Raw genomic sequence first — 26,860 nt, forward strand, 5'->3', positions numbered from 1 at the left:
ACAGCGGAACTAAGGAGATGTGTATGTGACCCTTTGGGATGGAGCCTGCATCATCCTAGAAGTGTCTTGTAAGAGTAATAGTCTTATAATCATTGAACTATTAAAAGTATTGGCTGAATGACAGATGTGAATGAGCGTGAGGCAATTACCACAATTCTTCAAACTTTACTGTTCCTTTTATTTTTGCTTTTGGGAGTTTGGTGAAAGGATAGCTTATTTTTCACAGGGTAATTTGCCTGAATTTCCATTTTCAAGAGGTATAGATGGAAGAAAGCTCAGAGTGCTTGGTGCTTGCTGTTACAGTTTAAAGCTTTCTGTTAGCTACCTGAAGTGTGTTGGCACTCTGATTTCTCATTAAGTTCGCTGATAAATATCAGTTTGCAGTTCCATACCTGTAGTCCGCCACAAACTTCTGCACTTTGCTTGTTGCATCTCTGACTCCCATGCATATGTGTACTTGATTCTTTACTTCCTTGTCTCTCGACAGCTACAATTGAACCTTTTTTATTTCTTTTTAATTTGTGTTTCTTTTTTTCAGTGTGGGAACTTTGCTGTTTTGGTAGATGTTCATATTTTGCCCGAAGGCTCCAATAAAGACACCAGCTGGTTTTCAGATCAGGAGAAGGAGGTACAACAAATAACAGTTCTACTTCAAAAGCCTGTGGTCACAGGGAAATGTTGGATAGCCTTGAACTGTTCTGTGTTTTTCAGTGTTACGATGAGAGCGCTGCTGGTTGTGCCTAACTGAATGGTTGCTGTGGGGCCCCTAAGTGAACTACACGTGCTTTTTGGGTTACTAATGGCCACTTTCTATTTCCCTTTTAATTTTTAAGCTCTGCGTGTGTATGCATGTGGTTTTGATTCTTCTGACTTTGGTTTTAAAAGCATCTCTCTGACGGTATCTTTGTCTTTTGTAAACTGTCCTGAGTTATGAATGATGGATTGTGACAGGTATCACTTTTGTAGAGCTTGTTGGTGAAAAGCCTGTTAACTGTTTTATCACATTTAGGAAAGTGTGAATGGTATTTAGTTTAGAGAGTGAGTGCAAGAAAATATAATGTATATGCATGATATGCAAGGTAATGTATAACAGAACTACTGTATCTCAGTAAGGGAGATTATTAAACTTGATTTTGAAATGTATCATTTAATATCCTAACAGCAGATGAAATCTTGGAAATTCAGAGCCTCAGCAACCAGTAAAATTACAAATGTAACTTTCATCAGATTCTGTGATTTCTGTAAGAATCTCATGATGAGTTACTGGCCGGAGTTTTCCCCTATTTCAATCTGCATGGGAACTTGAGAAGCTCCCTGCTGAAAATGAATGCAAGACATGTTTGAGATGCCTGTGGACTTTCCCGCAAGTCTCTGTTACGGTAATTTCCAGCGGATAGCTTTCCTAATAATGGCATAATTAACTTGTCACTGCAGAGCATCCCCGTATGGTCACAGCCATGTTTAAAGAAAAAGGAAAAAAAAACCAACCAAAACCTTCCAAATTAGTGGTCAGAGGGAGTGAAGGCAGGATATTTATCAGGTTCACCCAATTTGTGCTTTAAGAATCAGACAAAGAAGAAAATATGGGAAGTCTTTTAGATGACTTTTTTCCTCAAGTAAATGAATACTCCTTACCGCTTCTATTTATAATTGGCACTATCTTGGTTATAAGTTTTAAGTGCTTTCAAAATGTATTCTGTATCATTGCCAAAACAAAAGATGGGAATTTCAGGAAATTAGATCATGAGTGATTTAATAAAGAGGCATGACGGGGCAGCATTCAGTGCGTTGCTGTGACCGTGTGTTTTGAGAGAAGTACAAAGGGTGCATATTTTCAACAACCAAGAAGCGTGATTCCAATAGCTTTACAATTTGCTTCCTGAAAGCCCTACACAGAGCCTTTGTTGTACCGGAGAAAAAAGGTCAAATTATGCCTGTGGTTTTTTTTATGGTTTTTTTTTTTTTTTTTAAATTTTCACTGCAACAAGTTTTTCACATCTCCAGAATTCATCACCTGAACAGTGGTGCAACTTTTGTTTGTTTGCCTGTCTGAGGAACTGTGGGGAAAAGCAGATGCCTTTCAGGCACCCTGTAACAAAAACATGATTTGTGCTGATCCTCCCTTCCCCTGGCAGAAGTGGCTGCTGTCTGTGGGATGCAGAGCCCTGCAGAGGGATAACGTGGGGGCAGGCGCGGTACTGCCGCAGAGAGGGAATGGCGTGCTCTGCTGGCCGTGCGATTCAGGGTGGAGAGAAGAGTGCAGGCTGTGTGAGGCAGGCTGGGAGCTACATACAAGCCCGTTAGTGTGGGGATGGTGTTAGAAAAGGCCGTGCACGTTGTCTGGCGGGGCACTTTACTGAGCACAGTCTCTGCGTGCTGCTGTGTGGTGTATAAGGGTCATTTTGGACTGACGTGCAAATCACTAATTTGATGCTTTTCAGGAACTTTTCTCTTTCTGTCCTACCCTTTCTAGTTTTCTGGCCCTTTGTGTCCTCTTTCTTTTCCCCTAGAATAACAAATCAAAGTTTAGCCTTGTACTTGACAAGAGAACTATTTCTTTTTTAGACTGATTTCTCCTCATGTCCTTGCTGTAAAATCTCCACTTTGCGTACAGAAAGGTCTGAGTTATCAGTTCTGTTCAGTGGAGGCCTAGAAATAAGAGAAAATTATCTTGAAAATTGCTCATTTATACTTTCTTAAATATAGACCTGTTTAGTTCTTTATGGAGAACCAATAAATATAATTTCCCTAGGCATAACAACGGAATTAAATATTTTCCATGTAAATGAAAGAAATGCATGCTGATCTTTTTGTTGTGGAAGGAACCACATGCAAACTCCTTCCTCTGCTTTCTAGACTTTTCATTCTAACCCAAATGCACAGTCCTGTTGAAGGAATGTGTAATGAGATCACTTTAATGAGTAAAACAGAGAAATAGGCAGATACTGTATTTTACAACTATATTTTTTAAGCATAAGGGAAAGTATATTTCTAGCTGTAAGGAGAAAATACTATTTGTGGTTGACCTATATATGTGTACTGCTCTCACTTAGAGCAATATGTTAAAAATGTTTCTCTGCATACTTGGTAGATAAATCCAAAGTAAATTTTCAGCCAAGGTATTTTATGTTTGGTGTTACTAATATCATTTTGTCTGATGTCCAAAAACTATAAAAAAGGTAAAATGATGTATTTGTGTGCTGCAAAGTGTCATTTCTATGAGCACAAAGTTAGACATAGTGGAAAACAAAAATTCTGAAGTAAAAGGCACAAATGTGTGTGTGCCCTAATCTGAAAACTTGATCTAATATTGGAGATAAATATTTTGCTTTTATATCAAGGTGTTTCTTTTTCTGTGGCTATTCTGGATGAAAGATTTGTTCTTCTTTCAGTTGTCTATATTTCGTTGTTGTGTTGTGCTTTGAAAGAAGTATGAAAAATATGAATGGATAAATTTAGGAGGAGTAAAATCAAATGAACTGGAGGAATTAGGTTACTGTGACCAAGTTAGTTCTATGTCCTTCCTTCCCAAATTACACTGAATTGAACCAAAATATCTGCTGTGGTTTATACTTATTCTTGCAGTGCTGATGATTCCTGGCAATATCTTCACTAATATTTTGCTTAAGTTTCTGGTGTTATGATACTTATAATGTGTATTTTTTCATACTTTGCGTACAAAATAATTTAATTTTCTTTTAAAAACAATGCTATTTAATGTCATAATGTATTTCTATTACTAAGAACTTCAGCGATTTTCTATAAATAAATTGCACCGTGCATTGTGACCTATCTGAATCATAGTTTTTACTCTCTTATTCTTCAAAACTGTAGAAGAAATTATTAAAATATGTTTTAAAAAAAATAGAAAAGCTGTTAGGATTTCTTTTCCTTGTTCTAATGTATTTCTTAAGCATTATGCTTCTCAGCTCTGTGTAACACCACAGTACCTGATTGCAGACAGTATTTTTTTATTCTCACCTCTGTGTAATCAGTACCTGATTGCAGTACCAGATTATTGTCGGAGAGATTTTGTACCTTTGTGCATTTGTTGTGCATGCAGTGCTTAGCTCTGAAGAGGGAAATGTTGACATTTCAGGAGGTCTGCATGTACCTAGAAGAGGTGGTCGTTTCACGGATCAAACGCTACCTGGAAGCACCTAGAAAGCGTGGTCAATGGAAGTCAGTGGAACATGCATCGTCAGCTCCTCTGTTCATTACAGGTAAAATCAGTTATTTAATCTATAAAACAATAAAACAAGGTAAAATATGGTGGAAACTGCTGTTTTTTACTTTTACTTGAGAAACTTCCCATCATAAAATCTAGTAAAGCCAAAATATCTGGAGTTTGAAATTACTTTGGCTATGTTTCTGAAAAAAACAGGAATGGGTTTTAATTGTCTGTACATAGTTGAAGAATTGACATCTCACTTGTGCTATTAAATTAATGTGACAGAATATAATTGAGCAGAATAAAAGAATCCATGTTTCTCTAAAAATGATGGAAAACTGTCTTTTTTCTGAAGTCAGGTTTCTATTTGTACATTTTTTTATTCCAGAAATATTTTTCTCCTTCCTCTTGCCATTTATTCATTCTTTAAAAACTGCTGTGTTGTGGTAAGTGACATCTGTTGTTTCACCTGTGTTACTATAGATTTGTAATGGTAATGAAAGGTAATGAAGTCAGTGACCTTGGAAGGCTTTGATGGGATAATTACTGTGCAGAAAAGAATAGTTGCTAGAGCATTTACCCAGCTAGAACAACTGTGTTGGATTTTTATCTGTGTGAGGGAAGTGAAATCAGTAGATGCAATTCCAGTAAACTTTTCTTTAAAATAAAAAATAATGATTACTGTAGTTTTTCTTCAAATGTTAGGACCTAGTGGCCTGCCAGTTTTTCTTCGCTGTTATTCCATTACCTGATCTAGTTAGGTGGGTTTTAAGTAGCTAATAGGCTTATTTGTTTGTCTTACATTTGAAAATCAAGCTATTTTAAAATTGTTCCTAGGAAATGAATAATTTTAGTTTATTACCAGCCTGGAGCATGCTATAAACTTGTTACTATGCTTCTCTACTTCTGAGCGAACAAATAGAATTTTCTTATGCTGAAAGCAGAGGACCACTGCAAAGGGTGTGATGGGAAATTCTGAGATTGGTTGAGATTTTTCTGTATTTTCAGTGACATTTTTCACTGATTATTTTCTTAAATTTCTTGCCTCAGTCAAAGTATGTTTTCAAAACCAATGATTTTGTAAGGTAAAACTATCAGACAAGCTGGTTGCTTTTGCATATGCAGATAGATGCAATAGTTTGAGGGAATTCTTGAGATTTTAAGGTCCTGTAAGTTCTTTCGTATCACAGACTTTTCAGTCAGAACACTGGTATGCTGTTCAACAGCTGTGAACTGATCTGCTTGACTCTTCCCCTTATTTTGTGAAAATGAAGGACCTAAGGTCATCAGTAATATCTTTGATAGTTTTAGATTAAAGAGTATTTAGTTTGGATGAGACAGAATTTCTGTTTCATGAGTTTTCTGCATTTAATCTTGACATCAGTAATTAACACTAGAAAAAAAGGAAGAAAAAAGTAAGCGATAAGGAACATTCATGTTGAACTTAATTTCCAAATCTCTCTTCTTCTCTCAGCACACTTTGCTCAGGGCTGTAATTTGTAAGAAAGGAGTGCTTTGTTCAAGAATCAAGTTTATTCAAGTTACACTCAAGTCTATTCTTACCTGAGAAGGAAATAGCAGATATAGTAGGTGGGTGTTTACCGGAGCAGCTGGGACCTACCTCTGAGAGACCGACCCTTCTAGGTGAGCCACAAGGCTAAAACTCTTTCTCAAGTGTTTCACCTTCCTCTCTTTGGTCACAGTTCTGGTGGAGTGTTGGTGAAGTACAAAGATTTGTAATGTTCTCAAACAGACGAAGCGCAAGATAGCTGAATAGCTGGCCAGTGCTTGCCTGACAGTATTTGAAGTATACAGAGAAATGTGTAAGCTTTCATCTGTGGCTAACTACATTGGCATTCTTCAGCTACTGCTGGTAAAATATTTAAGCTTGCAGTTACTGTTGCATTTGGAGGTTATTGGAAGTTTTTGAGTTCTTCAAACTGGATGTGGTTTCTTTTTCTCAAAGTTATGCAAGTCTGTGTCTGGAGTTTTGCTGCTGTAAAATCACCACTCTTGCAGGTCAGAGTGTGTCTGTGAAGAACAAGAAGATGTTTATTAATTGGTTGTTTGCTCAGCACTCCGCTCTTGCTTGGACTTGCGTCTTTTGGGGTTAATTTCTGTTAGTTTGTATTCAAAAGTTATTAGAATCAGAATTATTAGTTCTGGTTAGCAAGCTTTTAGATGACCTTTAATATCAAAGTGGCCGTATGGGAATTTTCATCAGAAATAGAAACCAAGTTACTTTATTTTGGATAGCAGATCCAGTTCTGCTTTCTAGATCTACAGAGCAGACTGGCTACCATTACTATTTTGAAGGGAATTTCTTCAGCTGTCAGAGTTTCTTTTAAACATTGACATGCTATTATGTTTAGTGTTAGTATTAGTTACTGCCACCTTTCAATTTAGTGGCACAAAATGTAAATATCCATTTGTGTAACTTGTAAATTTACGTTTCTTTTTCAAGTTACACCCACACAGCAGTGTGTGGTGGGTCGCATACCATCTCATTAGGAAATCTGTGGGTGTTACACATAGGAGAAGAAAGAAAGAAAGAATGGAAAAATGAGAGAAAGTAGCCAAGACAAGCAAGTTCTTCCTATTCTTCCTTCTGTCTGAACAATTTCCCCACCCCTCCCAAATGGCCAGTAAGAACAATATGCCAAAGTAAGCTTTAATTTATTCTTTGGACATAGGCTTTGGTATAAACTTTCCATTTCCTGTGTTTAATTAATGTCTGAAAGTGTTTAATTTTGCTTTGTTTTATCTTTTTTAAAGAAATGTAAAATGAGGTAGATTTTAAAAGATTTGATTTTGCCTGTGTCCAATCTGCATGGCCAAAATCATGTAGGAAGGGCATTAACAACATATGGTTTGCTTGCACTACTTGAAGTTCAGTGAATTTAAGCCAACCAACAATAATAATTGTAATAACAACAATAAACATGCATTAGCAAATTTAACTCATTCAAAAAAACCAAACTGTACTTACCTGTTTTACTTTGTGTTGTATGAGCTTTAAAGTTAGAACTATTCTTCGTGTGTGTATTTAAAAAAAATATATAAAATATATACAAATATGTTTCTGCCATATGTTTTCAGTTTGCACCACTTGTGCTGCTCAGTAACTTATAGTTGTTTTTAGCGATGGTATTGAGCATCTTTAGTCTTAGTGTCATAATATTCATCCAAATACAGAAAGGCTATAGGCCTAAATAGGCTAAAAGCAAAGCCTGGCTTTTCACCTTCTCAGAAACTGACTGTTTCTGATGAAGAGTAATAAAAACTAAGTGACTAGAGGCTGTAAAGAGGATCATATAGAGATGCTGTATACAGGAGCTTGACAAAGGGAGGACTGTGGAAAACTAAGGAAGAAGCCAAAGTTCACATGGGCGTAGAGGAAAGAAAAAGGAGAACGTGTAAAGAAAATGTGGCCACCTTAGAAATGGAAGGAAAGAAGAAAGGAAGAAGGTATCTTGTAAACAGACCTCCTCCTTCCCTCTCTTGAATGCGGAGAAAGTTCAATATGTTTATCCTACAAATCATTTTCAGATCTTTTTCATTCCTTCCCTAGCATCCTTGTTATTTGTCTTGGCTTGATGGTGGAACGTTTCTGCTCTGATTTCAGATCTTTGTGTTGTACTGTGTTTCCTCCTGTGGAAATAATTAATCATACGGCACAGATAGTTCACAGCCTGATTTTATCTGCATTCTCCGGAATAGAGTATTTTTTAAAAATATTTTGAACCTTGCTTCCTTAGAAAAGTTGAGCTAATTGCGATCATATTTTCTGTCTGTTTCTGTTTTGCCGTTCCATCTTTTCCCTCTGATTGCTTTTCCTAAATTGGCTGAACTTTATGACAGGTAGAAATTTCAGGGGATATGTTTGCCAGCACTTAACTTCAGATAAGCTTACTGAAATGAGGAAGAGGAAGAAGTGCAAGTCCTTTGAGTAGTTAGGCCTTACAAAGACCCAGTGTCAAAGTTCACATCTTATTAAATATTTAAAAAAAAAACAACTGAGATTCTATAAGAAAATACATTTCATTTGTTCTGTTTCTCATGAAACTTTTTCCTTTTTTTTTCTCCTACAAACATGAAATAGTCTGTGTTCACTATTTCTGTAGTAATTGAAGTGCGTAAAGTATGCATAGGCTAAGTTCCCTGTTAGAATTCTGTGGCAGCAAAAGTGATTTAAAATATTCCCACTTGTCTAGCTTTAAACTCTTATTTCTCTGTGGTGAAATAGTGTTAAGTTTGATTTTAACAAGAATTGTTTCATCTGTCTTCCTTAAAGAGCAACTCCACAAATCATTTCTGATCTCCTTTTTTTCTTTTTCCCCCAATCTGAGAACAAGTGGGCATTCAATGAAGTTATAGGAAGTCAAATTGGTTAGCAGAGCTGTGGAATTCTTTGCCAATGAGGGTGATAGATGTGTTCACTTCTTTGGGCAAGAACCCAGGAAGGATATGGGTTTCATGGAAGGCTGGGAGAGGACTGGGGGGGAAATAATTGCATACAGTTTGCTCTTGTGTTTTATCTTCCCTTCTGTGCTTTTCTAGTGACATTAAATGCAAGACATTGAGCTATATGAACCTTTGATCTTATTCAGTATGGCCTTTCTTATCATCATAAGGAAAAAGCCTGCACCGTAAATGTTATTATGTCGGGGGGAGGTTGATGTATTTCAAAGATTGTCAGAGGAAATTCTAGGCTTTCTAGATTGAAGGATCTGTGTTTGTCTTTTTCCTGATATTAAACTGTTCCTCACAGGATTTGGTAATTGCTATCTTTGTCTTGGGACATTTGCAGATGTAGCACCAGATCTGTTGAATGCTTTCTCCTTATTTTATTCTGCTCTAGGTGCATCCCCCATGTGAAATTATTTATAATCCTGGGTAGGAAATGAAATACTGTTGTATTTATTTTAGAGATACCCTATAATGAAATGTTTTATATAGATACTGTTGAAAAGAAATATACCAGTTGCTTAAAATAATAGGAGAGTTGGGTAGTTTGCTGTATGTCTTCAGTTTAGAAAACAGGCTTTACTTCTGATGTTTAATTAATATCTATTTAATTCATTGATCATTTATTTATTTATTTACTTACTGCTTGCTTCCATTCTGTTTCTATCTTTTGGTTCTATATGTTTTTTTTTAATTCATTTTATGAAGAGAAAAAAAAATGGAAATTACTGCAGTATATGCATGTGAGCAAAGTGTGGGGGTGCATGGACAAACGTTATATTTAAGTAAGCTAAAAAGGTTTACTGTAGCATCCAATTAGAACTGCATAGTAATCTTGCTGTTAGTACCTTGGTTTATGCAAAGGCACATACATTTATGCAAATTAAAAATATATTTTTTGTTGTTTTCACTGTATAGTTATGAAAGGAGTAAGTAGTCATTAACCTTTATTTACAAAGTGGAATTATGTCTTCTCTTTCAATGTATCGACACTGGCTAGGAGCTGATAGTCAATTCGCCCATCCAAAACATGCAGTATATAATTAATTGTATCTAATTATATCTAACTTTGCAAATCTAGTGGTTTAAAGTCTGTTCATAAGTCATAGAAGTGGGTGGGTGGTTGTCATTTCATCTGGTACATTTTAAAATACATCTTAGGATGATGTGAATCCGGAAGAGCTTGTTTGTCTGTATCAGTTAAAACTGGAATTCAGAATGCAAGCTTATAGATGTTGCAAATTAAGCAAGATTAACCTGGCTTTTAATTTCTGCTTTACATGATTGATATTCACTTGAAAATATCAAAATGAATCTCATTTTGACAGGGGCATTGTATTACGACTTTTTGTAGTATAACTTAGCACCTACCTGTTTTGGATTCCGCACGGAGGGATTTTGAAAATAGTTCCCTAAGCACTGGCTATTTCTTACATCACTAACAGATTCTTCTTTGCACATCTGTTCATCTTGGAGGTACTTTTTTGTGTGCACTGTACAGTTTTTAAAGCTTCCACCTTCACCTGGAAGCAGGAATCCAGAGGTTAGGATATCAGTGTTGTCTTCTTTAGACCTGCTTGAACATGAGGAACAGTGGGAATGGAAGTGCTTGCTGTTCCAAGAGGATTTTTCTGAGGAATAAATTTGACTTTTTGTGCTTCCATCCATAATGAACACGGCAAACCAGTTTTCTGCTGGGAACATTTCGTAGATTCTGTGGTCTACATTCAATAGATGCTCAAATTCCTTTTGGTAGAGTATCTAAGATATTGTGGAAGAAATGGTCAGTATGAGAGAGCTGATTTTCCTTAGCTGTCTGATTTTTACAAATAAGCCTGTGGGATTGCTAAGAGACTGCGCTGCTTGGAATGTTCCACAGATCAAGTACAAATGTCGTCATCTTCTAGTGAGGGCATTTTGGCAATAATAAATGCATTCTTCTGAGGCAAAGTGTGTGGAAGCATCTGAATCTCGTGTGGTCATGTATTTGTGTTTGGCTAAATTTTAATATGGTATGAATATGCCTTAGGATTTTTGTTTTTCCTAACTCGTATACGTAAGAATGCATTTATAGTGTGTTTGTGTGCAGACTGGGCCTACTTACTGGTTATCTTTACATTCCTGTTGTGGTTCTTTTCTGTGTGCAGCTGTGGTGACCATGTGCTTAAGTTGTCTCAAACAAACAAAAAAATCCTACAGAACTTCTGAAATTCTCTGGGCTGGTGGGGCATGGATTCTCTTGAGGTCATAGGAAATCATAAGTGGTCTCATTAAGCAGTGGTAGCAGTCACTGTGTTTTGCAGGACCGTTTTAGTAGGCACATGTTTACAACATCAAGATCTTCATTGGCACCTTGGATTTGGGAGTTTCTTGTAGAACTATTAAAAATAAAAGGAATACAACTGTAAAAATACAGATAATGAAATTGGATGTAAAGGGAACTGTTTCTAAGGGGAGAAGAAAGTCTTTAAAAATTAACTTTGATAGCTTCTTCTGTCTTTTTAATTAGATCACAGTATAGTAAATGAAGTGAGAAAAAAATGATTTATTTTTTTTAACATCAGCATGATATAGGATTCCTTTAATTAAAAAAAAAAAAAAACAGAAACAGAAGAAACTCTAAATATTTCTAAAGAGAGCAACACTATTTTGGTTACGAAGTAAGCAAGGTAGAAAAAGGGTCTGAAACAAAGCCTGAAAGAAATATGATTTCCTTAGAAATATTTGGAAGAATTTACTTAATTGCAACCAGAAGTTTGACCTGGAAGTGTAACGTTTTGACCTTTTAGCTGCCTGGTTTCCTAAATGTGTTGTTTTCTTCCCTCTAAACTGTGAGAAAATCTGTTTTACACATCTTTAACCCTTTCATTCTCTACAAATGTTAGTGATGTCTCCAGACTATTACCAGCAATCTAACAAAACCAGTAACTTAAATTTCATTATCATATAAAGAAGAGAGAAAATTGCAAACATTTTTGTGGGCTTATTTAGATTTGGAAGTTTTTTCTAAGGCTTTACATAAATTTATGCAGATAGAGATGGAAGGCCATTTCATGGAAAAAAAAACCCAAAAAACTCATGCATACTTTCCTTACGTAAGTAAGTCAGAGAAAGCAATTATCTGATTCTGTGTATCAGATTCTACTGAGCCATCACTAGTCGAGGTGCTAGCTGTATTGCTTATTACATGCTGAATATTTCCACTGATTGAAAATGTTCATGACATGACTGATAGCCCATAATCAAAACTACACCTGCTGAACTTTGCAGAGACTGGATCTTAATTTGTTAAAAATGTATGGAACTAAACTAAAATTTAGTAGTGCAGCAAATAAAGAAGGCTTTTACTTGAGAGGGGAAAAAAGATTGAATGCAATATTGAATATGCATTGTAGACATGGTAACAGGATTTGATGAATTCAGTCACCTCAGATGAGATAATCTCCTGCAGAGCAAAGTACAGTTATCACAGCAGAAACATTCCACCTTTAGGTGGTCAGTATATGTATGTGTAGAAAACAAAATGATGTAGATGGCAAAGCTTGCTTTAGAGAAAAAAATAGAAGTCCTCTTCACAGTCTCTTGTATTTCCATAGCACTTGATAAGCTCACAGATTCCATCCTTTTTGATTTTGCTATTAAATATTGAGGAGTGGATGTGTTATTTAGCTTTTTTTCACTTAGTATCTAGTACACTGATGGCAGAGCCCACAAGAAATTCAGCTGTGTAATTCAAATGGTCCCTTATAATACTGTATTCTTGAATAAGCGTAATGGAGCAACTTGCTGCATACACTTCTGAGATGAGGTGCCAGCTCTTTGCACCTCAGCCAGCACCTGCTTGACTGCTTGAGCCAAGTGGCACTGGTCAGATGAACACAATCTTTGGCTGTTCATGGGACCTATCAGAGCTTATGAGAAGAAAAAGATGGACACTTGTTTTGAGGTATATCATTTTAGCAGCTGACTTAATTATGGCCCATTTGCTAGCTGGCATTTTAAAAGAGAAAATACAGAAGACTTCACTGTCAAGGCCTTTCTTCTATTTGCTGCGCTCCAAAATTTCTTCCTGTTCTGATTTGTTGGAAGTCTAAGAAAAGACTGTTGTGTGAAAGTAGCCATGAACCCCAGTGACAACACTGTGAAATGCATACTGGTTCCAGTCCACAGGCATCTCCTGGAACTTGCTTGCTTTTGAAGTGTCTCCTGGATGTTAGAGTAGAAGAAAAGAGGGATCATGGCCATCAACATCTGCTTCTTGGTTCCATGTTCACTGTTGCTATATATCAAGTTCACCTTTGGAGAAAGTACATTTTCACATTTCATGCTGTCTTTTTAAAGTTCTGCAGAAGATATCTGTTACTGGCTTTTCTTTCCCACTCATGCCTACACCTGTCTCCAGAGGCAGACTTTTTCACCAAACCCGTGGGTTTTGAACATGTGGATAAATGTATATTGTATCACATGGCTATAAAACCTGTTCCTCATGTTTTTAGTGACCCTTGCCTAAAGACCTTGTTATTATCAGAAGATGAAAGTCTTTTCAGCTAGGAGGTTAAAACCGTTTCCTCTTGGGGAATATGATTTTACAGAATTTACTTCCTATTACCAGAAGGAAAAAAAAATAGAGCCTGCAAATCTGCAGACGATTTGGTTGCCTTTGAGAATCTTTTAGCACTGTAGTATTGGCACCTACAATGATGTTGTGATAATAAGAGGAAGCAGTCATATTAGCTAAATTCTGAAAAGTTCTTTTACAATTCTGGTTGAGTTTTTATTCTAGACTTGACTTTGTTTTGTAGAGATTCCTGCCATTTAAAATATGAATTCCTCCCTTTTAAGAATTTAATGACAAAATTTTTTGTGTAGCGCACAGATATCTTCAAGGAATGAAACAGGCTGAAAAGACATATATTTTTAAAGCTAGTTTGTGCTTTAAAGACCACTCTATGCATTCCCTCGTACCCTGGAAGTTGTATTTGTCGCCATCACAGTGCCTGTTTCATTTTAGCTGAATTCCTCCTTCTACAGCCTTACTTTAATCACTGCTAGGAATTCAGTGACAGAAGTACGTGACATTGTGTGATTTGAATGCAACTGTGTCTGGCTAAGTTTGGACAGATGCTCAGCATGATTCTGAAAGTACAACATGGTTGCACATGTGACATCAGGCAGTTTTTACCTGAGCTGCTGGTGCATGGTGATACAGCTACTTTGAAGAGCCTTGCGATTTTCTGCAGCTGCTGATTTGTGTCGTGTCACAGTGTTTACTGCAGGGTTTGTTTTTCAGCTGTCAATGCCTTTTGGCAGGTATTGGCAGATGCCTTCCTCCTCCTAAGTTGTCAGGCCTGTTCCAGTGGTTAAGGACCTCTTTGCACGTGGCTTGGTCGGGACTACAGTTTATGCATTAGAGACAAGGATTCGTAAGTAGCTTTCAGTTTGTGTGTTGAAGCCTGTCAACAATAAATGATATGGTCATAAAGATCAACCAAAAGGTGAAATCAAATCTTGTCTCCTATTGTTTTCTAATAGGAAACAACAGTCTGTGGGAAAGGTGCTCTGATCTACGAATATATGGCTTTACTTTATCTGCTTGGATACATTAGCAGCTGATGCTGCTAATGCTGTAAGGGGAAAAAAACAGTAATCAGTTTTTGCCTGCACTTGGTTTAAACTGGCTCTGAGGTACCCTGGAAAATACAGAAGTACATCACTGAATTTATTTGCAAATATAAGAGTTTTCAAGAACAAACCTTACATATTAGTAATGTGAGGAAGCTGTTGGTAGAACTGTAAAGAACAGAGATTCTTTTGGTTTTATGCATGTAAAATAGAACCTGCAGTGCTGTGTTAAATGCCTTTAGCTTGCGTCTCTTCCTGACTCTTTCTGGCATGTGCATGCATGCACACAAACAAACAAGTGCAGGTGAATATAGTCAATGCAGCACCCAGGCTTTTCTCTTGGGCTTACTGCATATAACTCTGGTGGCCAAAATGCTATTTTCTTAACTATTAAGAAACAAAAATAAAAAATTAAGTGGTATTGATGTTTTTCATTACATAATTACTTGCAGATACTTATCACTTTCAATAATGAAAATTGAAGAAAATAATTTACAACTTAATTGAATTGAGGGAATAATTTTTAAAAAGGCTGCATGAGATCCTCAGCTGTGTAGGTTGGTCTGAACGCACTGTTTGGTGCCTGAAAATCTGCACTAGGTGAAGATCTGTTACACTTCTTCTCACTACCTATGAAGTTTATAGGGTTTTTTGGGGAAGGGTCTGAGGTTCGTGTTATGGAAATTCTGTACCCACTAGGAACCCTGCAAAAGGCTCAGGAAACCTGAGTAGCTTCTTGTGTTGTCCTTTCCCTCCCATTCTGCTGCCCCTAGTTTATCCTATGCTCAGACTCTAACTTACATGCAACACTTCCCATTTGTTTTTGAATCTTGTCTAAATTAGAGCTCATGACCTGGAACAGATAATGTGAATATGTGCATTTGTTCTGGGGGAGGAAATCTGCGCAATCACCAGTAGGTTTAGAATAAAATATATTTTTTTTTCCTTTTGAAGTTTACGAATGATCAGGAATTTGGATTGGGTGATGAATAATTTTAAGTGGAGAAGTATGACCGCTAAAAAGGACTGTAATAATATGTCTGTAGAGCACTTTGAAGATGAAAAACTTTATGTACTGTAAACACTACTACTAGTGTAGCTTAATCTGGAATAATTAGCATGAGCAAAACGTAATTTTATTTAATGTAAAATACAGTAGTTCAGTAAGTCTGATGCACCTGTGTATTTATTTTCACATTGTAACCAAGGAAATTCATCCTCTTTTCTGACATATGTTACAAGGCTTTGAGATTTTGCTTTACATAGAGACTGTGCTAGCCCAGGATAACCTGCCAGAAATGTGAAATCCCTCAGCTAGGAGGTAGAAAGAGATGTGGGTTTGGTTGTTTTGGGTTTTGTTGTTTTTGGTTTTTTTTTTCATTTGCTTGTGTTTAAAGACGGTACTGAAGTGTTGTGCAACGTGTCAAATATGGAAGTGTTCAGGGGGCAAGTCAGCCTCCTTGAACTTGTGCTGTGGCTTTGGAGAAGACCTGAGTGAGTTCTGTTACAGAGCTGTGCAGGTGCCAGATTTTGCTGGGAAGCGAACACCTGCCAGGCTGCTCCAGATAACTCAGCAGCTCGGAGGCATTTTCCCAGGCTCCCAGCTGAATGGTCGCTAATAGCCGTGGGAGAGGGCTTCCCACTGCTCTGCACTGCACCACAGCCGCCTCTTGGCAGCCTCCTGGAAGCTCAAGGCAGCTTGGCTGCAGCTCCTTTGGAAAGGAAAGCAAGTGTTGCTGGATAGTTTTACAGTACAGAGTCAGTGTCTGATACTTCCTCTCAGTGTCTTGGGACCATGAAATATAACAAGCAGGGCAAATTACCATTCCCTTAAAAGGCAGCACTCACTGGGGCATGTTACAGCTGAAAGTGAACTGTGGCTTTTCTAGAATTACTTCTATTCAGTCACATTTGGGGTTCCTTTTTTTAAAATTATTTTTATTTTTTACTTTTTGGTTGGTTGTTTCTTGTTGCTGGGATCTGATCTTTTGGATTTAGAAGAAAAACAAACCTCCAAACTACTTTTTTTCTTTCCTACCTCTGTTGGTATTCTACAGACGGAGCTATATCTACGTTCTATGATGAAGAGGAAATCAAAGATTGGTCCGAGTAGGTTTGCTGATCCCCAGATGTGTGAAATTTCTCTTTTACTGGCTGCAAAACAGTCTTTGTAGCTTAGGGTAAAGCTTGAAAGGAATGCTTAAAAAGTTAATGCTGGATTATTTTGTCCTTCCTTCCAGATAACTTGATGAGCAGCTTCTGGTCCTCTCTGTGTATACACTGGCCTTCTTTCCTGGAGCATATTTTACAGCTTGCCCTGAAGCCATGTTAGCATATGCTGGTATATAAAGAGTACTGATAGTGGACAAGTCTGAAATTGAGAGCAGATGCAGACTCATGCTGAGTAAACGTGTAGAAAGTTTAAAAACTTGCAAGATGCATGAGATTGTCAGACAAGATGTCCTTTTGGCTCTTAGTTTTTAGCTTAATATTTCATGAACCAAAAATGGTTAATTGGATAATATATTTCTCTTGAAGGAAGCAGAAAGAGGTTATTGCAGTTTTTATAGCTCTGCAGTAATCCAGACTGTTTTCATACTGGAAAATTTGTGAACTGTAGTTGACTTTATGGGCAAGATTAGATGTCGCATACGAGAGGATTTTAAAATATTTGTTAAACATAGCTGTACGGTAGTTTCAAAATATAGGTATTTTGAATGCAGTGCATCTTAAATTTTTGTCACTTTTACCAATAAGTACAGCAAATAATTACCTTTACCGGCTTTTTCAATGAAGTCAAATATAAATGGTCATGGGAAGTCATAGAAACTAAAATTCTTTTCTAGTGTTAGTCCCTCTGGGCAGAGATTATTACCTCAGTTGCCAGTTTCCTATCAAGGCTCTACAATACACAAGCAATCAGGCTTGAGGTGACACTGCAAAAATCAAGTAGAGCTGTCTGCATCTCTTATTTATATGTTTTACTGGGTTGGAGGTATGCGTTCTCCAGAGAACAGTAACTGAAGAATCAAGGGCCTTGGAGAGTAATTTCATATTTTGTTCACACCATTTGTCAATCAAATCTGATTAAATACTTCTCAGAGAATACCAGAACAGCATGAGAAATAATCAGATGTGCATGTCACCTGATTCTTAAAAGAATGTCAGGAATGCTGTACCATGCTTTTCTCTGTGCAAAAGCAGAAGATTCACACATTTTCATTTCTGTTCCTTCCCAAGAAAAATACCTTGGGAGTGTCCCTGACAAAGAGAGGTGATAAGGCTCTCATTCTCTTTTAGGAAATTCATTGTGAAGTTGTACTTTTATGCATGTAACTTTTTTGGCATTACAGAGATCACAGTGGAAATGCTATCGTCATGCTAGTAACTTACTAATATGAAAGGCAAATTCCTTGCTTTGACTAGCCCTACCGACAGAGTTAAAGAGCTGTGGATGCCAAACTGGAAATAGCTAAAAGTAATTTTCTTTAATTGAGTTCATAAATATACAGTTAATAAAGATGATGGATTACATCCAAATTTTTCTGTAGCACTCATCATTTTCAAGAGATGGTTTAACTTGTCACATCTTGACTTGATCTTTAAAGAGAAGTCGGAATTTAGGTATCTTCCCGAGGGGAAGGAAAAAAGATGGCTGATAAATTTCAAGGGTTTGATTGTGATGAATAACTGTAGTTCTTAACAGGAGATGATGTTGAGCAGTTCATGGAGAGCTCATGGAGAGTTCTCTCTTCATGGAGAGCTCAGGAGGTCGGAAGCACAAGCAGGAGAGTTGTAGAGTCTGTAGGAAAGGACGTGCATTTTTCCTGGTTATGTTTAGGAATAAGGCGTGCCTTGGCACTTGCTCAGAAGAGATTAGGATGGGAGCATACGGGCTTTCCTGACTTCCTTTTAAACAGTTGGAGAGAAGAACAACAGTAGCACTTGACTTTTGAACTCTTCTATGATAACTGCACCAAGGGTAGCTGACTGTCTACAAACACACCAACAAAATAAGCATCACAAAACTCACCAGAGCTAGAGGAAATATCATTAGCTGTCTTGCAAATTCTTGCAAAATTTTACTGAGGTGTGTAGAATGACTATAGAGGAAGGAATTGCAAATTCTAACTTTCAATTTCAAGGGGAGTTAAGTTGCTAAATACTTTCATAAATTAAGTCACAACTCATTTACTCAGTGTCATTTGTGAATTAAAGTAGAACAAAAATAAAATGTGATTTTCTTAGCTGTTGTCTAATTATCTCTTTGCTGCAATACAATCCTGTCTGTAGTTTTCTCGTGCTCCTGATGCACAAGGACTTTTATTATTCTCAGAATCAGAAACTGAGGATGTGTGTATGCTACAGGTATCTGCTGTGGCAGCCGGACTAACTGTGTTTACTTGTAGATATGGAGGAGTCTCGGTGTATGCATTCCTTACTTAATTCAATGTAATTAAATAATTAGGGCTTTTGTGTGTGGTTTTCTTTTTTTTTTTATTAAACAACCTTTTTCTATCAGCTTTTGTGTATGTCATCTTTCTCTGGAAAGCAGTGGAATGAAGTTAAGTAAATGATATCAGTAGTTTTCTGGTAGAATACATATGAAAACCATGTAGTACCTAGGACTGCAGCCCTTTGGACTAGTGGACTCAACACTAGACTGCGAAGTGGGTGACATCTGTGATTAATTAATTGACTTAAATTTATTTCTGTGGTTGTAATCAGAACTTGAAGGTTAGTAAAATGCTTGGATTTTTTCATTCCAAACGCTACTTTTTTGAAGACTTCAATATGAATGGTTTCTTTTTTTTTTCCTCTACAGTTCTATTTTCTCTCAGCCAATCCTATCTTTGTAGACACACTGTACTTGGAGACCACAATGCTCAAGATACATTTACACTTATTATCTTCTTGTTTTATGTTGCAGCCAACAATTTTCACATTACTGCCTACTTTATGAAGAGATGGGTTAATCTCCGTTGTGCTCTAGGGAAACGTTATCGTGGTAAGGAATCGGTTTCAAATAGTGTTACTTAGAATTATGCATTTCTTTGAGTAAAAATAAAAGGGAACTGATAGTTGTTAGCTGCTTAAGATTTGTTTTAAAGCTAGAATTTGTTTACTCTAGAATATGTTGTCTAAAAAAAATGAGAAATATTTCTTAAGATGTGATTATTCTTTTTAAACTTAATTTTAAATTTTTGTAGATCTTGCCTTGGGTTTATCAGCTAAGTCACACCAAATTCTGTATGAATGATGAGACTCAGCATTTTACTGAGTCTCTACAGGGTGAATCAACGAGAGGTTGCAGTATGAATCACTTCATTATTGCTTGAGTGTCTTGTGACATCAACTGTATAGTACAAGTGTATGCAAGAAAAAGCTTTAATTCAACTCAGTGCTATAAAATCTTTATAAAGGTGATATAATTGGACTAGGTTCTTTTTTCGTGTTTTCTCAAGCCAAGATGCTCAGTAAGGAAGTGATATCAATCCTGTCCTGCCAACAGCAATAAAGAGAAACTGTAATGATCATTGCCCGTTGTGCTTAGCTTTTCATATTTTTCTTTACATGTAAAACAAATCCAGCCCCTAAAAATACTGACTATTTGAATGGATATTTTAAAGATTTTTTTTTTTTCAAATTGAAATTCATTACATTCATGAGTGTTTAAATTTTCCTTCAAATACCAACCTTTTTTTATTCTAACTCTATATTGGTGGAAGAGACTGGAATGTTGATTTTAAATGTTTCACTGAACTTCTGTCTGCCTCCTGGAAGAACTGTATCTGCAGTACTGTCTCAGCATTGTTTTCTCTGTATTAAATCCAGACCTTTTTCAAGGTCAGTGAATACCTACTGTCATTTTGTTAGCCAGAAAGTGCGATTGTTATAAAGTATAACAATAAAAATTACTAACCGGAAAAAGCAAGGCTTTGATTCTGCAGTCAACATTTTCCTTCTACATGAGTTCCTATCAAGACAGGAGCTTCATTTTGCTCAGTTTCACTACTAATAAATAGCAGAACACATATCCTCAAAAAATATTAAATCCTGATGTTTCTTTTCTGTGAGAATATACCTAGTATTCAGCAAACAGACAAGGAGCCTAACAGAAAAAGAATCCTGCATACTGCGATTGGTTTCTCAGTATCTAAAGTGGACTTACCTAAGAGATGATTCTTGGAGCCCCACATAACAAATTTAGCCTCTGTGAAAGTTGCCCTGCTTTTCTTTGCAGCCCTTTGGAAGTAACCTGTGGACTGCTCACAGTTTGAAAGCCATTGTACAAGGCCTTTGGGGGTGGCATTCAGCTCTTAAGAGTACAACCTGAAAAACAATAGTCTGGTGAGAAGGCACAGCCACAGCATGAATATTTCCTTGGAAACAGTTTTGCTAACAGTTGCTATTTCTGAAAGGCTCATCGTATTCATGACCCAGTTATAGTAGCTTAACTAGCTGTTGTGCCAATGAAGATGTGTCTGAATTCTCTCTAGAATTTTTCAAATAGTGACAAGTAGAAGTTAATCCGTTTTAACATCCCTATCTTTCACAGTGATGACTTGAGCAAAGTCACTGCTGGTGAGGCCTTGGAGGGTTTTGTCAGGTACTGGTGGTGGTGATAAAGAAGCACGACCTTCTAGAGAGCCATTTGCTCATATGGAGGATCCGTGCTGACAAATTGTTTACATTCAGCCAGTATCCTATTTATTAGGTAAAACCCTTCAATTTTCAGTCCTCTTTAAGCAGAGATTTAGTTGTGTTCGCAACAAACTATGTAAACTTGAGTAAAATACATGATTCAGTAACAGTTTACTGATTTATTTATTTACTTTAAGTTACTGCAGTCAGAGTTGGAAACACTTGTCCATAGGCCGAATTATTATATCAAGTCCTGTTGGAATATGTTGTGCTATATTGTGCTGTGTTACAGACATGATTAACAACTTTTGTTATGAAAAGACTAATCATCAGAATAGCACAGAATAAGTGGTGAAGTGTCATTTCTGTAGGTTCTGTCTGGTATATTTGTCCAGAGGTATGTGTGGGCTTATTTGCTGCTGTGAATGTCTTCTTGGGAACTAAACTTACTCTGACATGCCGATATTTTTTTTTTAATGATTTTAAAACAAAAATGAATTGCATGCATGTTTTCAGTATGTGTTTTTTTAATATGTGTCTTCCTTTCAATTATTTCTGCATAGAGCTTCGTATGTTTCCAGACAAATTTGTTGTTTGTATCAGTAAACTTGAATTTAATCCCAGCGCTTGGACACGTGAAAGCGGTGCACTGGTATGTACAAAGCTGTACTGTAATTTTTCTGGTTTGTTTTATAGCGGTAAGATGAATGTATATATATAGCTGTAATTATCTGTATATTTGTGAACGTCATCTTGTGATCAAAATGTCACATTGACAGTTGTACAAAACATTCAGGAACAGATCCTTAAGTGATTGTTTGAAGCAGACAAGAATTTTTGGAATTTTTGGAATTTTTGGAAGCTCAGCATTTTCAGAGGAACATAAGGCTTAGAATTTTGTCATTTATCCTTGAAACACTTTATTTTCCTTGAGGATAATGGAGCAGATTCTAATGTCAGTGGCTTTTTTGTATGTTTTCTTAGCACTTGTTCTGCAAGACAACTCAATTGAGTCAGTGCTAGGCCCTGTTGGGGAAAAAAAGTCCCCAAGCATTTATGGGCGGTGGTGTGTAGTTAAATACCATAAACAATTCTGCTTAAATATTTCATCTTGAGGGCTTTATAAGGGTCAAAGGCTCATGAATTTCATGCTGCAGTTAACTGCCAGTTGTCTCAGGAGTGTTCACAGTGGCCCAGGTGGCCTGCAGTACGGCACATGGTCTGCTCTGTGCTTGCAGTAAGAGTCAGCATTACGCGCTGATCTCTATGAATGTGACAGTCGTTTGTCTTGGATATATTAAAATATATTCAACATCTTATAAAAAAATGTAAACATTGTGCTTAGTACTTTTTTATATCAAGCAGGTTTGTATTTACTGTACTTAATGCAGTTTTTATTATCTTGATTCTTCAGCTGGTAAATATCCTTAAATGTCAAAGCAGTAAGGAAATACTTTTCTCAGGAAGACATAAGTCTAACTGCTTTACAAGTATTTTGCTATTTTGAAAATTATTATTTTCTCAGTATTGCCTTGAAAAACTATTTAGATGCTTTTAATAGAAAATCCTGCCTTTGCATTTTGACTGAGAAATAGTTATTTCTTGTTTAAGAATCTCTTGTGCAATATCCAATTTCCGCCTTTGTTATTTGTATTTAGCTTTAATGATAAATTTTCTTCTTAGTTTCTTTCTATGAGTCTATGTAGTAAGAAGGCAATGAAAAATAGAATTATATGGTCTTTAGTTTGACTATTTAGAAATTTGATCTGATATTTGGAAAGTCCTAGTCATTTTAAAAGGGTCTTTAAAGGTTTGTGTTTAAAAACCAAACAAAAACAGCAGCAAAAAAATCCCACATCAAATAATCTCAGTGGGATCATACTGAAATCGATACTAAAGCCTTGGGAGTTTGCTTTACATGCAGATGCAGTACATGCACATAGAACAGGTGGGCATGATCAGTGTAGTGTGTTGGTAGAAGGGAACAAAATAAAGCTATCCTTAAGTCATCTTCCATGATTTGAAAACTAACAAGAAGTGAGTAGACCCGCAGCAAATGTTCTGCAGTACTTTCTTAACTCTTGTCACACTAACCTAAGGGGCTTCCTGTGGACTGTTCTATTGGTCCATCATTTCTACAGCATGTTAATGCTACATTTTTCATACAGTACAGTTCAGTACTTTCCCAAACTGAGTGGGTGTATGATTGCAACTGAGGGGCAATTTCAGGTTTTTTTTTTGTCACTGAGGAAATAAAGACTGAGGATCTGCACTTTGTGTGTGTACTTTTCACATGCAGTTTAGCACTGACTGTGCCCGAACTTTTAACTAGATTACAAAAGACCACCCAGAAGACCTTTCTGTTGATAGACTCCAGTGTATTCTGTCATGGGCTAAAAATGAGGCACATGTTTTGTTTTCCTCTATATGTTGTTTAGGTTTGAATCATTCATTTCATAATATTGTATTTAAGTTCGTTTTTGTGTTTAATCAGCTCACACCCTTCGTTTGAGGGTCTACCCGTGTTTTATAAAAATAGTTGACTCTGTGTTAGTGGAGATTTTGTCACATTTCAGTGTTGCTTATTGTCATTACAGTTAATTTAGTTGAGACTTAACAATTTTTATTTTTGTTTTATACCTGCTGTTATGTAGTTTTATGGTTTTCGGGCAAGCATTCGTTCCTGAGCTATTTTGTCTCTCCTGGCAGAGACAGTGACTAAACCAAGTTTCAAGAGATGTAGCCAGATAAAGGATATTCTTATGTCCCTACACCTTAGGAAAGATCATAATTATATTGCTTCTGAGATATTCACAAGCACAAATTGCATGCACAAAATACTCAGAGAAGTGATTTAAAATCTTGTGATGCATCCCGTAAGACCAAGGAAAAGGTGGCTTAGGCAGACTCTGTCAAATTAGATTTAAGTTTAATTAAAGATTTGAGAGCGCTTCTAAGGAGTAGATCTGAAATAAAATAGAAGATCAACTGATATGGAATTTTCTCTATTCTAAAATCTGTTTAGAAATGGGTGTTGTCGTATCTGTGAAACAGGCTGCAGGCAGTAATTATCATTTTCGAAGAAATTTCTATTTAAAGAAACATTACAGCAAATTATTGAAAATAATTCAGCAAATTGGAAGGCTCAAGGAGAAGATGGAAAAATAGCCTGGCTTGTTAGTGCTAAGTACAAATACAAAGCCGTTGATTCCTGTTTTGCAAAACTGTGTTTGTAATCTTGAATAGTTCTGTCTTGGAAAAGAAGACCGCTTTGGGAATATGGCAAAAAAGAAAACCCAGGCAAATGAAAGAGCTCTAGAGGGATCAGTCATCTCTGCAAAGATTACGACATTTTTGGGGCTGATTATTATGTAGAGAGCTAAAATGGAAAATTGGAAATGGGTTATCTGAAGAAACAATGTAATGGAAATGGGTGGAAGGTTTATTGAAGGCTTGGGACCATTTGAAAATGTGCTAACAATGGAGTATTCATTGATAACTACATCAGCTTTATACTGGAATCTATGAGAGGAAGTGATTGTAGGGAAAACATAAAGGAGGTCAAGCGAATGACGAGACTGATGTGGAAATTTGAAATTACCATTCATATGACATCAGAAAAGAAAGTGGAGAGCAGGGGATCCTGCTTTGATTAAAAAGATCTCCAGCTTACCACTAAGCTTTGTTAAGTTGCAGAGAAAATTATGGAATATTGCTCTTAAAAAAATACAAAGCAAAAAAATAAAAATAAAGCAAAGCATACATAGGTAGAATAGGAGAAGAAAAGTCCTAAAGATATGCCCTGTGCCTTTGAGATCTCCAAGAATGAAAGAAGTAACATTTCATCATCTTCATACATGTCTCATTTTATAAATTGTTGTGACATACTTTATGTACATTGCAGAATTCTCTTTATTAAAACATGTTATAAGAGAGCAAGTGATATAATTTGCTTGGATTTTGATTATGCTGGTAAGAGGCTTCTGATTCTCCCATGAAAACATGTACGCTTAGCTTTGATTAACAGAGAGCTTGATATTAGTGTGTGCTGCTGCAGCGTTGTGCTTGTTGCAAGGCAGAATGAAAAGGAAAACCTTTTTTGTTTTTGTTTTTGTTTTTTTTCAGGCAGGAATAATTTGTTACTAGAGGATTTTGTGTGAATTTAGTTATCTTAAGAACTTTAAGGTGTTATCAAGTAGAGCAGGGGGAGAAGGAAAAGTTGTGGAATACAGTTGTACATTTCACAGCCTATATTATATCACAGCTGAACTGCTGGAGTTTCTACTGAAAAGGTAGTCCATATTCCCTCTAGTTCCAGCTATGTATTGCTTTCCTTTCTGGTTACAATGGATCAGCCAAGTGATTCTTCAGCCAAGAATAAATTAGTTCATTGAACTGATCTAGAAGAAAATGATTTACTTGTGAAGTTTCTTTTTTTCCTTCTGCTAAATTGGAGGATTAGTTTTCCATCATCTCAGTGCACTTAACCAACTCAGACTGTACTCTAGAGTTGCTGACTGTGACACAAAAAGTGTAGCAGGAGCATGCAGCCAGGACTCAGAAGAAGACGACAGGATTACCCTCTGAGGTAGCAGCTGATAATTACTCTCATTTAGAGGTAACATCCAAAATGCATGCTAATAGTGACTTTTTAATACTTGCTTGGCTTTCAGATTCATTATCAACTTCTAAATTTCATGCAATCTATTTTTCATTTGTTTTCAAATATTATGCAAAATTTTATTTGGTCAGTTTTGGAGACATAGCTAAAGGAAAACAATGTTAAGCTGTAGTTCAGCAATTTCTTTAAGAGGGTTCGCTGCTGGGGAAACTGCAGACAACAGATCCTGTCCATATACTGCAAGTGGTTGAACAGCTGAAGAATTTTCTGTTTTCTCTTCGAGTTTCCATTTCTGATGCTTCAAGATTTTGTCTTTTTATTTATTTATTTTTTATTTTTCCCTCTCACCTTTCATGCTTAACTCAGTCTGATGCAAGACTGAACCATGCGGTGCCTCCTGCCTTGCCTTCTCTGATCTGTGCATTCTTGTCCTTGACATCTGTCAGCATTGGCATGTGAGGAGCTGGTTCAGTTCACTGGTTCCTGTGAAAACAAGGATTTTTTGGTTTTCTTTTTTGCTGTTGTTGTTTGCATGGTTAGCTTTCAGCTGGATGACTTCAGTGGCCGTGTTCTCACTGTGTGGCTGCATAAATACTCACATTGATGCAGAGGCTTTTGGCAGTACTCTGTGTTTGATAAGGGTGAGGTTTTCCTTTTAATGTCAGTGTAGCTTTAAAGAGTGCTGTGGTACTATTGTTTTTGACTTGGTCATAAAGAAGAAAGCTACAGCAGTTTTAAAATATTCACTTTTGTCACAGGTGTCTGCCTTTTCTCCTTGAAAATCACCACTTCTAGGTAACAGTTTGCCAAAAGGTCTGTGTGCTTGCACCTCATCTTGTAATTCAGCCTTGCGGATTCGTACAAACTGAAATTCATTGAGCTTTCAGCTAGTGCACCAAATGAGTGGGAGCAGCTGGGGTGTGTGCTCCCTTCTGCCAACCCTGATGTGGGGGCAGAAAGCTCTGCAAAAGGGGAGGGGAGGATACCTGAGAGTGGTAATATGGGAGATTGCTGCAGCGTGATTTGTTAGAACTTGTCTTAGTTTCTTCTTATAGCTTGCAAACAGTCTGATTCATTTTCTGCATGGCAGAGAATGTCATAGCTGTCTGCCGTTTGTTATAATAATGTTCCAGAGAGGTGGACAAATGATGAAATGAAATCTGACACAGTTATTTCAATTAATCAAGACTAGGAAAGGCTGTGGAGGTTTTCAGAAAAGCGTCACAGTGGTTGGTGCGAGAGTGTTAGGACTGTAAATGAAAATAAATTGATAAAGGTGAAGTCTTTCTGCTGAGAAGAGCAATTACAGTGTTTGTGCATATTGCTGAGTGAAT

At 36.7% G+C, this 26,860-nt stretch overlaps 1 protein-coding gene across 6 annotated transcripts in view; it reads left to right on the top strand.

Moving 5' to 3' along the window:
* The window catches only part of LOC122192270 (SLX4 interacting protein), a 94,336-nt gene that overhangs the window by 35,190 nt on the left and 32,286 nt on the right, over window positions 1–26,860 (top strand). For 5 of the 6 annotated variants that reach the window (XR_006182577.1, XR_006182576.1, XM_042892795.1 and 2 more), the window contains 4 exons: window positions 539–628; window positions 4,100–4,223; window positions 19,191–19,268; window positions 21,469–21,557. Coding sequence is in view for 4 of the 6 variants with exons in the window: in XM_042892795.1 (XP_042748729.1) it covers window positions 539–628; window positions 4,100–4,223; window positions 19,191–19,268; window positions 21,469–21,557 (381 nt within the window). In the remaining 2 variants the exon portion in view is untranslated. The remainder of the gene's footprint in view (window positions 1–538; window positions 629–4,099; window positions 4,224–19,190; window positions 19,269–21,468; window positions 21,558–26,860) is intronic. The other variant, XM_042892816.1, reaches the window with a different exon arrangement.

This window comes from Lagopus leucura, unplaced genomic scaffold (assembly GCF_019238085.1).
Source record: "Lagopus leucura isolate 7727_CA_CO unplaced genomic scaffold, USGS_WTPT01 Super-Scaffold_73, whole genome shotgun sequence".
Classification (NCBI taxonomy): domain Eukaryota; kingdom Metazoa; phylum Chordata; class Aves; order Galliformes; family Phasianidae; genus Lagopus; species Lagopus leucura.